The 13,779-nt window shown below is 38.0% G+C and overlaps 1 protein-coding gene across 1 annotated transcript; it reads left to right on the forward strand.

Moving 5' to 3' along the window:
- Positions 1-4,511: 4,511 nt before the first annotated feature.
- Positions 4,512-10,473, forward strand: LOC308394014 (uncharacterized protein). Its single transcript, XM_080878109.1, has 9 exons — positions 4,512-4,803; positions 5,886-6,098; positions 6,434-6,569; positions 7,042-7,580; positions 8,119-8,435; positions 8,557-8,738; positions 8,846-9,018; positions 9,310-9,458; positions 9,586-10,473. The coding sequence occupies exons 1-9, from the start codon at positions 4,661-4,663 to the stop codon at positions 9,840-9,842; spliced, it is 2,109 nt and encodes a 702-aa protein (XP_080734235.1). The 5' UTR covers positions 4,512-4,660; the 3' UTR covers positions 9,843-10,473.
- The last annotated feature ends 3,306 nt before the right edge of the window (positions 10,474-13,779 follow it).

Consider the following 13,779-nt stretch of genomic DNA (forward strand, 5'->3'; position numbering starts at 1 on the left):
TAATTGAGCGACGTTTTCAAACGAGCCAAACGATTAGAGCCACAGAACTCAAAGAAAACACGCAAAGATGTGTACGCCAATGAGCACATGTGGTAATAAGTAAATTAACATAACTAAACAAAAAGTGGGCATCTTTGGATTGCAAATAGGATATACCGCACAGTACAGGTAACGTGTTTTTACTTCATGGCAACAGCACCCAAAGGATCCGAGCTCAGCTGAGGCCCACTGATGCCATTCCAGCATTTGAAAAACCAAACGGAATTCTTATGTAAGTGTTCTAATTCCAGACTCCAATGACTGCTATCATACTCACGTATAATGAAGGGCTGGCTTTATGAAATGTGTTAATGTGATGTTGGAGTGTAAGGGAAGCTGAAATGAGAAAGGAAAAAGGCTGGGAATGAAACCTCTTTTTAATTCTGGTGTATATAACAAAGAAGAAAACAATTCATACTTAAAACCGGTGATCGTGCAATTTTAAATTTTCTCTCACACTCAGGAAGTGTGTGTGTGTCTGTTTGCAGGGGTCATCTCCTTGGCTCCCCTGAACTTGGTACCCCCCCAGACACCAAATAAACTCTTTAGGCCCAGCCCAAAGCACTGAGGAGCAAGTTGGGGGTAACGGGTTTGTTATGGTGGAGTCAGGACATTGATGGGTGGGGCTGTTGAGGGTGGGGGTGTGGAGGGAGAGGCTGTCTCAAAAAGTCCGAGAACTTGGAGCCTAGTTTGTCATGCTAACTGCAGTGATGCCATTGAGTGCGGAGCTAGGGAGCAGAAGGTTCACAGGACCCCGGCCATTCACATGCAAAGTCTGTCAGAGCTTTCTCCTTCATACATCCACCCGCCACACACCCACACACCCACACACCGACCCCCAGTTTCTTCTCAGGCAGAAGAAATAGATACATGTTTATAAACGGGCACACACTCACTGGATGGTGGGTATGGTGTCTCTTCTGTGTGTAGACTATGAGTGCAGAAATGGTGTTACATGAAAAAAAAAAACAATAGACAAAAATATGATTACTGTTATTAAAATGCATATAAAATGTTCCTTTTAAACATCAATGCTATTGTACAACATTTTGAAAAAGGTCTTCAGACAACATTAATATGCCAGAAAGTCAGAAAATCAGAGCAGTCACAAATTATTTGTGAGAAATAAAGGCAACATTGTTCCCATCAACACTCATCTTTAACGTCCTATGACCTTGACACTACCTTGACAGGCAGTGGCATAAAACTGACCTCATTTCCTGGCTGATTGTGAAAAATAATTTCCTAACTGTACGTTCCAACAAACACAACTTCTATTTAAATTTCTATTTTGGAATCTCTATTAAATCACCCGCACACCCCGATTCTTATTTCTGCTCGCTGCTGTAGGCTGCGCCTCTCATCCGTTTCACCTGATCCAGGGATTGGAGGAAGCTACAACTCATTGCGTGTTGAATATGTTTAAATGCCAAGTGGTGAAAATGTCAGCAGCAGAACAAGCACATACACGTATGCATTTACTCTCTTTAAATGCAAAAATACTATGCAAATGAACTTGTTATCTGCCTCAGGGCTTTAAACAGTGAGTAGAGGTAACACGCATACACTGTGTGTGTGTGTGTGTGTGTGTGTGTGTGTGTGCAGGTGCCCAGATTTTATGTGCTCAGATTTATGCATACAAAAAAAAGCATTGAAGGAGTCTCCATTTGTATGTTTGTGTGTGTGGGAAAGTGTGTGTTTGTGCCCCCTCATCTGCACTTGGAGCAGCCGTTCGCAGCCCGTATTTGATTGAGTGAAGGCCAACGCAGCCTGAACACTCCCTCTAATGGAAGAGTGGAGCCCAGCAGCTCAGTAATGCACTGACCCCAGAGCTTTTACAACGCTGCCAGCCGATAAGTGGCAATATGCAGGATCTTATAAAATTAACAAGACTGAGCTATGGGGAGTGGGTGCTCTGAAGGTGGCAGTAGGAGAGGATGACGATCATATAGCACTTGTAAATATCAGCATATGTGCATGGAGGGATTGTAGCTTTTTCCTGACTGAGTTTTATAGTCATGGCAGTGGGATTAGCAATTTTTTTCACCCATTTCTTGGCTTTTTTAAGGGAAGTTTACGGCTAAAGGTTTACAGGCCCGTTTATGTTAGATAAAACATCCCTCAAGGCATTTTAATGCTCGTGAATTTATGGAAGCTGCCTTGGAGACAGGTGCGCAGGAGTCTAACACAGAGCAGGCCTTCAAAGTGATGGCAACTGGATCCCTGCCAGCATTTCCTCTGCAGGACACCACGAGGGGTGTGAACATGTGTGCATATGTTTATCATACATTCTCAACCTTCCAAATCTGTGCTGTGACATCCACAGCAAAGATTCAAAGTCAAATGGCCCCTCTGCCAGGTTGCTCACATCTATTGTGTTACGGGTGAAGAGTGCCTGAATGTTTTCAAGTCTTCTTGTGGAAAATTTTTACTGCCATTGCCACAGTTTCAGCCTAATCTGATTCTTTCCAGTGAAAGGCTTTATAGAAAGCATCCTCCCAGTCCAAACTCCTCACCTTTCTCACACCCTCGGAGACTGGATGCGTGTGTGCGCGCGGGAAGGCTTTTTTGTGTGCATTTCCACCTTATACTGTGCATTTATGTGCAAGTGTGTGTGGCTATTGTCTGCCAGTGCTCCAGCAGGGGCTTCAAAGTGAATTATTCATGCGAGATTTGAATACATGCAAATGGTTCACTCCCCTCCCTTGGCACAGATCCAGGTTACCTATGGCAACGGCGCCTTCAAGAAGCATCCTTCCACCCCTCCTCCTCCTCTTCTTCCTCCGCCCGCTTCTCTCAGGCACCCGCCCTCCAACCATGTTATCTAGCCAGTCGCATTGTTTCGACTATTGCAGTACCTGGGTGGGTGGCTGCACACTGTAGGGTGGCAGGATATCCCATAATTCATAGTCAAGGTCATAAAGGTAGGGAGGGTGGGCGAGAAAAGGTTGGCAGACGGAAAGAGGGCAGCATCCCTCCATCCAGCTCGGATGGGAAGTTCAGGAGACAACACCCAGCCGGCGGTGAAGAATAGAAACAGTTTTTGGGTGCCGAATAATGCGACAGACTGGGGACACACACACTCATATAATTCAGAGTTACTCAGAGCTCATGCGTACCCGCAGCACAAAAAAACAGGATAAGATGGAGGAAAGATTTGAACAAAGCCATCTTCTTCTTAAATATATTTGAGAAAACAGTTTAGAATGACAACTAAAATGTAAAAGTGTCTTAAATATTAAAAATATAAATAGTATTGCAAAGTAATATTCTATCTCAAATCAGTTCCTTTTTTACAAAAGGTTTAGGTGAATGTATTTAAGACGTCACTTAAATTATGTTTTGTAATTTTTATTTAATTTCGTTTGTTTACTTACAACTGCTTTTCGTTTCTGGCTATTTTTCATTTGCTGAGTGATTTTACATTTTTTGTTGGGTTTTTTGTTTTGCTTTGTTTTGTAATAAAGTTTATTAAAATAATCCAAACATTTTTAAAAAGAAATAAAATTCCCAAATATTAAATATAGAGAAAAGTTATACTGGGATCATATATTGAGGGAAAAGATACAGCACATCAAACATTTATACAGTATTTAAGCATGTTAATTAACCTTTTTGGGATTTATAATTTTAATTTCTCTATATTTTTTAACTGAATAAGTAACTAAGCTGCATGTATGTGTTAAATACAACTCATAAAATAACAGTGAAAAAGCTTCTAAATGAACAAGAGAACAGGCTATGAGGGGCCGTACAAGCCAAAATTTATTCTTTCACTCTCACACACATACATTCTTCTTCCACACACATATATTTTCACTCTCACACACATATATTTTCACTCTCACACACATACATTCTTCTTCCACACACATATATTTTCACTCTCACACACATATATTTTCACTCTCACACACATATATTTTCACTCTCTCACACATACATTCTTCTTTCACACATATATTTTCATTCTCACACACATACATTCTTCTTTCACACACATATATTTTCACTCTCACACACATATATTCTTCTTTCACATACATATACTTTCACTCTCACGTAGTTTTATTTTAATTTTTATATTTAGATATTTTTATTCTCATGTTTACACATATTTAACACACACATTGCAATATTATGCTCTCTTATACATGTATTTTAATCTACATATTTACACATTTGCCCTCTAACATACATGCATTTTCATTTATGCATTCCTACATTTTGCTCTCATTTACATGCATTCAAAATGCATTTAATCTTACAAATAATATATGTATGTAAGAAGAGAATGCATACATATCTGAAGAAAATATATGTATGCAAGAGAATAATGTATGTGAATGAAAGAGTATAGTGGAAACGGAAGGAGTTTAATGGAAACGGAAGGCTGGGTGTCTGTACCGCTGTGATTGGCTGAGAAGCACGCGCGGGTCACTTTCAAGTGTCTGACAGCGTGGAGGGGGGAGAAGAAACTGGAGTTCTTCAGCAAGCTGTCGGGTTGTTAAGAAATATTTTATCATCTCCTGAAACGGTCACATCGTTGTCCTCGTCACTTGATCGAGATGGGACGGGCTCAACTGCACCCAGTGTTACCCACAGCACGGTGGAAAGTGAGATGAGGGAACTTTTTAGACCAGCTAACACCCGGGTATCTTCAACGAGTCAAGTAGCTACACGGAGTTCGACTGGAGTGGGGCAGTCTTTGCGATATCAGACCCAAAAACACTTTGGCAACTGGAACTGCAGATCAAGGAAAAGGTAAGAACAAAACAGTTTGCCACTTAACTATACAACTGCGAAATACAAAATACGAAATGTGCTTTGCTGATTTAGCAACGCACTTTTTTACCCTTATAAATTTTTAGCCCTAGCTAATTTATTCAGCAGCATCCACATTAAAAACAGTAAAGACCGTGGCATTTATTTCAATATTAGTGGCTGTTTGTACTTGTGACCCGAGTGTAAGTTGATGCTTACTTTAAGATTACTTTATTAAATCTTCTTTATTAATGTGGGAGGTGGTAGCTACATTAGCCTGCTAAATAAAAGGTTGGGTTAATTTTCTTGTTGTTTTTGTTTAGTTTTGTATTTATTTATTTATTTATTTATTTATTGGGGTAGAATTTTAATCTTGCTAGAAGACATCAATCCAACTCTGTGTTGTGAGTGGATCAATATCTGTACCACTGTAGAGGTAGATAAACATGGATGCCAAGTCATGCCTTCAGTCCAGTTTCTACAGTGTATGAAATAAGAAAAAAAGAAATATGATCGGTGTCTTTTTTGTTCTTTAGTCAAAGTAAAAAGTAATAGCAAATGTTTCTTTGTATGCCTCTTTGTAGAGCAGTAAAAAAAATCCTTATGCATTGTACTATATATTTATTTATTTATTTATTTATTTATTTATTTATTTATTTATTTATTTAATTCAAGCGTCAGTGAATTAAAATGGTCAAACCCCAAAACATTTTCTATTTTACGTACATTTTCCATTTTTTTTTCCAAAGGCAATTTATAGGCATGCTATTACTTTATGCATTTTTTTTCTTTCAAATTATGTTTCTGTTATTTGTGTTTGCTATTATACTCAACTCTTACATGCACAAGCAACTTTAAACATATTCAAGTGGGCTAAATGGCTAGCTGCGATACTGTTTTTTTTTAATATAAACTGTGTAACATTTTATTTTATTCATAAAAGCTTAGCAACAGTTTAACGTGTAAGCTGGTCACTACCAAGTGACATTAGCAACTTTCTTAAGGAACTGATAGTGTCTAAGTATAGGTAAATAAAACAAAAGATACATAAATCTGAATATAGTTTCTGTTTTGTTTTATAGGGCCAAGACACATTATCATGATACTTTCAACAAAGATGTCATCCTTCTTCCACGGCCATCAAGCAGTGTTGTTGTCAAGCATCGCACAAAACAACATTTACATGAACAAGGGCATATATTGAATGGATTTGAACTCCAAAAATCCTGGGACCAGAAAACTGTCTCTGAACAAATAAGGGACGCCTTTGGAGATAAACTTTCTATTGATGTAAGGTAGGTTGTGCTAGCAGTCGAAACCTAATGCGACACAGCTTTTGTCAGTAGTCTTTTCGATATCTAGGCATTTCAAAGCTTTACATAACGATTTAAGTCAGAGAACAGGTAGACATGAATCAGTAAACTAAAATAAAAGAACCAAATCAGTTATCCTTTCTTGAACACTCCATTTTTGGCATACTTTTTTGACATTTGTATAAAGTTTACTTCTGTTACTACTGGTTTCAGTCTGATTCAAAGAGGAAAACAAGATTAGCTCTAAAAAAGTTATTGGAACATTTTTGCTGTTTTGGATTTTAAACATTTTACAACTTACTGTAACTGTTTTCCAGCCTGGAGTTTCTGATGGCTTGTGGCAACAGACTGATTGCGCCCAAACTGCGAGCAGGACAGGAGCTGGATGCAAATCTCATACATAAAATTGATAAATCGAAAGCCCTATACATCAGACCATCAAAACCAATTTTGGTACGTTATTTGACTTTTGAATGAATCTACATAGCACTTTACAGTAATAATATGAAGACCAGAAATTGGTGCATAAACAACCTTTGAACTTTCTCATGTCTGTTCTTTTTAAACTTGCCTTTCACCTTTTGTAGTTGGATAGAATAGTACCAAGTTAATGTTCCTTTTTTAAAATGTTAATCCTAAGCTCTGGTATTGACTAAATTTACAGCTGCTCTGTTGGACTGTTTGTGAATTATAGAACGTAAGACTACTGCTGTTCAGGAGATGTGTTACAATTTTGTCTGCCTAGTATGTAAAAGTAATTGTGAGAAAGATCTATTAACTCTTGAAATTTCTCACCCTATGGTAGCTGGGATAGGCTCCAACCACCCCACCTCTGATAAGAATAAGCAGAAGAGGTTGGATATATGGTATTTAATGTTCAAATTCAATATATGTGAATTATTATAATTATTATTTTATTTCTAAGGATGATATTACAAGCTACAGCAGGGAGGAAAACTGTGAAGAAAACCCTGTTTCATCAAGGCAGCTGCACTCATCATCTTCAGACAGTTTTGCCAGTTCAACAGCTGCCTTCCAACCAATCTCTGCTCCGACGCAATCTCCTGCCTCATCAGTTTGTAATGGAACATTATTAACGGAAACTCCTGCCTTGACCCATGAAAGTAGTATCTCACACAAGTACAGCAGCGCTTCAACAAACATTTCCTTCAGCCAGTTACCAGTGTCTTCATTGGAAATCTACCCTTCCACTAGTCAGCCTTCTACCTCATCATCTGCATCTTTAAGTGATCCAGTTCTGGTCCTGACGTGCCGAAATACCTCAAGCTCACCCTACCAGACCAGGAATCCAGAGAATCATTGTTCAGCATTACCCTCTACATCAACACACAGTCAATCTGTAAACTACGATAACTACCTTTCAATCATGACTCCACTATCTGACATGTCTTCTGATGATGAGGAACTTAACCAGGCTATACTAGCAAGCCTGCAGAGCGAAAGGTTAGTTTCAAATACAAATGTTTTACAGTAGCCAATTAAACACACCATATTTGTTGCAATCCAATACTGTAACCAGTGTTGTGAAGGAGTGTAATCCATCCTCAGATATTTATATGCATATATGATATTTATATTTGCTGTTAACAAAACAGTTTTTTGAATAATGTCTACAGAGTCAAATGATAATGCTGTATTGCTGGCAAATTTTATTTTATTTGAAATAGGCTGTTAAAAATTCGCTGCCTATCTGACAATGAAATGAAATTTACTTATTGTGCATTGAAACTATTTTTCTTTGCTCTAGTGCTTTCTAGTTCTCCAAAACATATAAACAATATAAAAAGCCACTGAGCAATATACTCCTTTGTACATTTTGCTTATGATTATGATAATTTCCTTTGGTGATTAATAAAGTATGCTGATTCTGATTTTGACAAAACTTTGTATGTCCTTGTAGCCCTTGTATGTGAATGTTTTTACTGATGTTCTTTTCAATATTTTTTTCTTTTTTTTTCTTTTCTTTTTTCTAATCCTACAGGACTTCAAGTTGTTTGGTATCAGCAAAAGATATTTTGGAGGAACTTTCTGCAAAAGTAAACCAACAGAAGAAATGCAAGTTCAACATTAATAGATCAACAGTCCTGGATGGAGCAATTAGAGGTTTTAAACGAGTGACATATGATCCATGCCACACAATTTCTGTCAGGTTTTCTGACGATATGGGAGTACCTGAAGAGGCTGTTGACTTGGGTGGACCAAGAAGAGAATTTCTAAGACTTCTGATCGAAGCTTTGCCCCTGTCTCCAATGTTTGAGGGTGAAGAAGGCAAAATGAACTTGGCGCTTGATAGTGCTGGTATGTATTGATTTTAGGCTGATATCCCTGGAGTAATGCAATAAAAAAAATCATTTTTATGAAGTTCTTGTCAAGCGCTTTCATGCATCTATTGACATGTAATGTTTTTCATTATTTCTAGCCATGAGGGAGGACAGATACTTCATTGCAGGCAGAGCCATTGCAGTAAGCCTTGTACATGGTGGTCCACCAGCAGGCTTTCTGTCCCCAACACTCTTCTCTTGCCTTGTTGATGGCCCAGATTTGGCTAAACCAGTTTTAGAAGATGTTGCCGATAGTGACCTGCGTGAAAAAATTAAAAGGGTAAAACTGATTTGTCAGTTGTTGGATAATGTTTTAGTATTGTGTGCATTTCGTTCTACTCCATGTATTAATTGGGGCCCATTAATTTTTTATTTTTTTATTTGAAGGTTAAAGAGTGTAAATCCTTTGAAGATCTGATAGTAGCAACTGAGCCACTTCAGGAATACTTAGCCAATGCTGGCTGCCTGAGGCCGCTACGGAGGCTGGAAGACAAGTATCTGCTTATACATGACATTATCATGTTCCAAGTAATACACAGAGTCCGTGGTCCATTTGAAAGGTATGTATGTATGTATTTATTGTTGTCCAATAAGTAACTCAAACCCATGCTGATTGCCTTGTATTCTGGGAATTTTGTGTGACATTTCTTTATGTGTAGGTACACCATGCCTCCAAAGGTGACAGCATCACATGAAAAATGCAGATTTGGGATATACACTTTTGATGATGTGAATAATCTGAAGTAAAAATTATTGTATATATAAATTCATATGTTTTAGATTATACTTCTTGGATCCATTCATTTTTGATGTGATTTGTGATTTTAAAGGTAATTCTGATTATCATTTAGATTTCAGGATGGACTACGGACACTTGAGGTGCTGGACAAAATCCAAGATCACCCAGAGAGTTTTCGCACCCTTCTATGCTGGTCACCTTCAGTGCTTACAGCTGACCTTCTTGACAGTTTCTGGAGAGACTACCTAGCAGATGCAGAAGGTAAATTTAGCGTTTTAAGCATTGTGTTCAATTCAATGCATCTTTTCATTGAATCAGTTAAAAGTAGAAATGCTTGCTGTGTTTTTTGTCTTTAATGCCATTTTTGACAGTATTGCTTTTCCTTTAGATCAAGACGGAACACAGAAGCTGGGGACAATTTTTGCCTTCGCCACTGGAGCCAACACTGTTCCACCAATTGGCTTCTCTCCACAACCGTCCATTGAATTTCTTCACCAAGAGCCAGATGCACAAACCATGTCTAAACTACCCATTGCAAACACGTGCATCAATTGTTTAAAGTTACCACTTCATACCTCTTACAAAGACTTTCAGGAGAATATGGACTTTGCATTAGGTAATACACATGGTTTTGGAATAGCTTAATTCCTGGTCAGGTTAGTATGCTAATCTGAGTTTTGCACTCAGTTAAATTAATGAGTGTCAACCATTAAGTAATTCTAAGAGAGGGGGGGGGGGTGTTTTGAATATCATTGCATTTTCTTTCCCAGAAATCAAACAAATGTTCAAAATGTTCCACCTAAAACACCAATTAACACGCTTGAGACCAAGCTGAATTTACTTTATGTTGCCATATTTCATATGTCACCCACCTATTTTGTGATTGGAGGCTCTGTTTTTGCATTGACCTTTTAACAAATGTTCATTTGCTTCAAGTCTTTTTGCTTGTCAGGGTACCATTCTACAAGTATACAATAGTTATATATACTAACATAATTCAATAATAATTTTTTCATTGCATTAATTTATGTGCATTGTGATTATTTTTGTTTTCTAGGTTTGTACTTGTTTGTTGCTTTTATTCTCTGGTGTTCTTCAATATTGTTTATCTGACACTTCTATTCTATTTGATCAGTGATCCATGTTTGATGTATTGACTGTATTAATGTTAATGTTATCAGTTTGAGTCATCTTGTTCCAAGACAATACATCTGGTGATTGTGATGACCAAAAACCTCAATAAAATGTGGTTGCACAAATTTATTTTTTCTTTTAACAAGGTGTTTTAAAACAAAACATGGTTGTAAAATCTCAACACACTCACATAATACAACTCATAAATTCTTTAAAATTGTATACAAACCGTAAACATGCATGTAAAGGTTGATAGTAGCATTCTTGAAATTTAAAGCTGTGACTAAACTTCTAATAATATTGAACTAACAACAGTCTTGGCACTGTATTCTTTTTAAGCTGCACAACCACAATTACAGTAAATGAAATTTCTCCAGAGGCCTTGTTGATATTTTAGGATTGTCTCTCAAGAAAACGAACAAGGTTGCAAAATAAATCTATACCGTTATTGCCATCATCTTCAAATGGATCAAAGGTCTGTTGAAGTGTAACCATCATGGTGTCACTGATGGAAATGTTAATTGATGGAACAACGACATTATTGTTTGTCTCCAGCTCTGGCAGTGGTCTGCATTCATCAATACCAAAGTCATTTTCACAAATACCATTCATATTTGGGTTATGTATTCCTGCATTGTTGATAATGCCCCTTTGCCACAGCTGAAGAGGGGTTTGCCCTCCTTGTGTTGAAAGTCCATGGTTATTCCACTGGTTCTGAAATTCTGTGGCAGCTCTTTGAATACGTGGCAAATATATATAATGAAGACAAAATAAATGGACCTCATTAAGTGAATCTAATACACCATGCTCCTCCATAAAATTGAAAAGATTAACAAAATGATATGAGACCACTCGATTTAATTCTGCCCATAATCGCTCAATTCTTTGATTATGCACAGACCTGCCAGTGATAACACTATGCCTGTTCAGTCCTTGCCTGTAAAGCATGAAACGGGCAACACCAGTGTTTTCTAGTCCATGATCACATCTCACGCTGGATGGCATTCCAAAGTTCTGAACACCAACCATGAACAGTGACAAAACACTTGATGCCCTGTTGTTATCTAAACACGCAAGGTAGATGATGGTTCTACTGAAACCATCCACACAGCCATGGAACACCATCCTCCATCTCACAAGTTTGTGGTTTCCATCTATATGCCTATAGAAAAATGAAATAAGTAGAAGTTATGTATGGGGAAACTATGACATGGTCAAGGATATGCACACGTTTGAGTAAATAAAACAATGAGTTATTTTGCTTTAGATAATCCATTTCGCTATAGACTTAGAATCAGGACTGTTTTTCTGTTAGAATTTTCTCACCATAACTGATTGGGGAAAGGAACACTGTACAGTCGTCGACGTATTGCATTGCGTCTTCTGAGGGAACGTCCAAAGGGCTCAATTTCTTGTAGACTTTGTCTTTGGATTCGTAACCCACGTGATCTCAAGCTGCCATGCACATATCGTTCACCTGCATTTGTGGTATACTGAAGGATTTCCCTAACAACCCTGTTCAGGTTTTCATCGGATAATGTTGCATAAGTCAGTGGCTCAATGCCAAGGTCCTCTCTGTGCCTGTACAGAGTACGGGAGCTAACCCCTAAGCATGTTGCAATGCTTTGCCAGTTCATTCCAAGAGATACTAAATGAGATATTTGCTCTCTTGAAATGCTGTATCGCGGTCGACCTTGAGAGCAAGTCATGAGAGGTGGAGGTAGCAAGACAAGTCTGTTCTCAGATGTAGTTCCTTGTCTGGTTTCATAAGCAGTCAGTAAAAAAATTAGCCATCCATTTAAGGACTGTAATGTATTCACTGCTTCTCTATTTCTTGCATCGTCAACAAATCTTGAGATGGACAAAATTCCAGATAAGGTTTGAATGTGATCACCAAGTTCTCTATGGAGCCTCTGACGAACAAAAGAATCTGTAGCTTCTCTTTGAATTGGTTCCAAACATTCTAATACATTATTTAAAAAAGTTCTAATGTCATTTTCATTACTACTTACTCGACAAATTAACTGCAATACTAGCAAAGAAAGCAGGACAACTTTGAACAGCTTCATTGCTTGGTTCTTCTGGTTTAGGTCTGGGTATGTCAAGTAAGTTCTCCAAGTGTATTACATTTCCTGGTTTAAGAATAACTTCCTGCTTAAAGGATTAACTTCCTGTGTTAGGAAATGCAGATGTGAATGTCAGAGTGTATGTATGCAAGGGTAAAGGATAAACACTGGGATTGTATGTGTATATGAGTATAGGAGTACAAATATATATGTGTTGAAAGGTAAAGGGTATGTATATATATGTATGACTAGAAAGGGCTGCACCTGCAAGGAGAATAAATATATGTCAACATAAAAATATGTAGCATTAAGAAAAATAGAATACATGTGTGTGAAAAGAAGATTAATGGATTTATGTGAGAGTGAATATACATGGATATGAATTAAGAATAAAGGTGTGCGAGATGACAATATATGTATGTGAGAGTGAAAATATATGTGCATGAATGAAGAATATATGTATGTGAGAGTGAAAGTATATGTGCATGAAAGAAGAATATATGTATGTGAGAGTGAAAATATATGTGTGTGAAAGAAGAATATATGTATGTGAGAGTCAAAGTATGAATTTTGGCTTGTACGGCCCCTCATACAGGTCAAGTTCAGGCCATGAGGTGATCAGAGCCTAAATATTCCCCATTATAGGCCAGGCTGTGCAGGGAAAGTAGCTGCTCAGTGCTGCCATCTACTGAAAGTAAAGGAAGACCAAGCAACACATATACTCACCCGCCACTTTATTAGGTACGCCTATTTACACGTCTCTGGGTCCATCACACCTGTTCGACTGGGGGAATTTCCCCACATAGCCATCTATAAGGTACACAGAGAATGGTCACAAACAAAGAAAATATCCAGTGGCAGTTCTACAGGAAAAAAATGCTTTGTTGATGTCAGAAGTAAGAGAAGGAAGACAGCAGTGACTCAACTAACCATTCAATACAACCAAACACGCAGAAGAGCATCTCCATGGGCTGAGTGCCACTCCTGTCAACTATGAATGTTTTTCAAACTTGAAAAGCAGACGACTGGAAATACGATGCCTCATCTGGTGTGAGTTCTGTTACTATTTTGGTGTGATCAGGTTTTTGACATAAACAGCATGAAAGCACGGCTCTATCGATTCAAAGGTTCAAGGTCACTTAGTACCAGCTTCATATAGTTTAAATGCCGCAGCCTACCCGACCACAGGTGCAGCTCATGTCCATCCCTCTACAAGTACTTCTGATGGTGGCTCCAGCAAGAAAATGCACCATGTCACAAAGAACAAATCATCTCAAATGACAATGAGAATCAGTCAGCAGATCTCAATCTGATAAAGCACCTTTTGGATGTGGTGGAACCAAAGATTTGTATAATGGATGTGAAGCAGACAAATCTGCAGC

This window comes from Rhamphochromis sp. 'chilingali' (assembly GCF_963969265.1).
Source record: "Rhamphochromis sp. 'chilingali' genome assembly, chromosome: 3".
NCBI lineage: Eukaryota > Metazoa > Chordata > Actinopteri > Cichliformes > Cichlidae > Rhamphochromis > Rhamphochromis sp. 'chilingali'.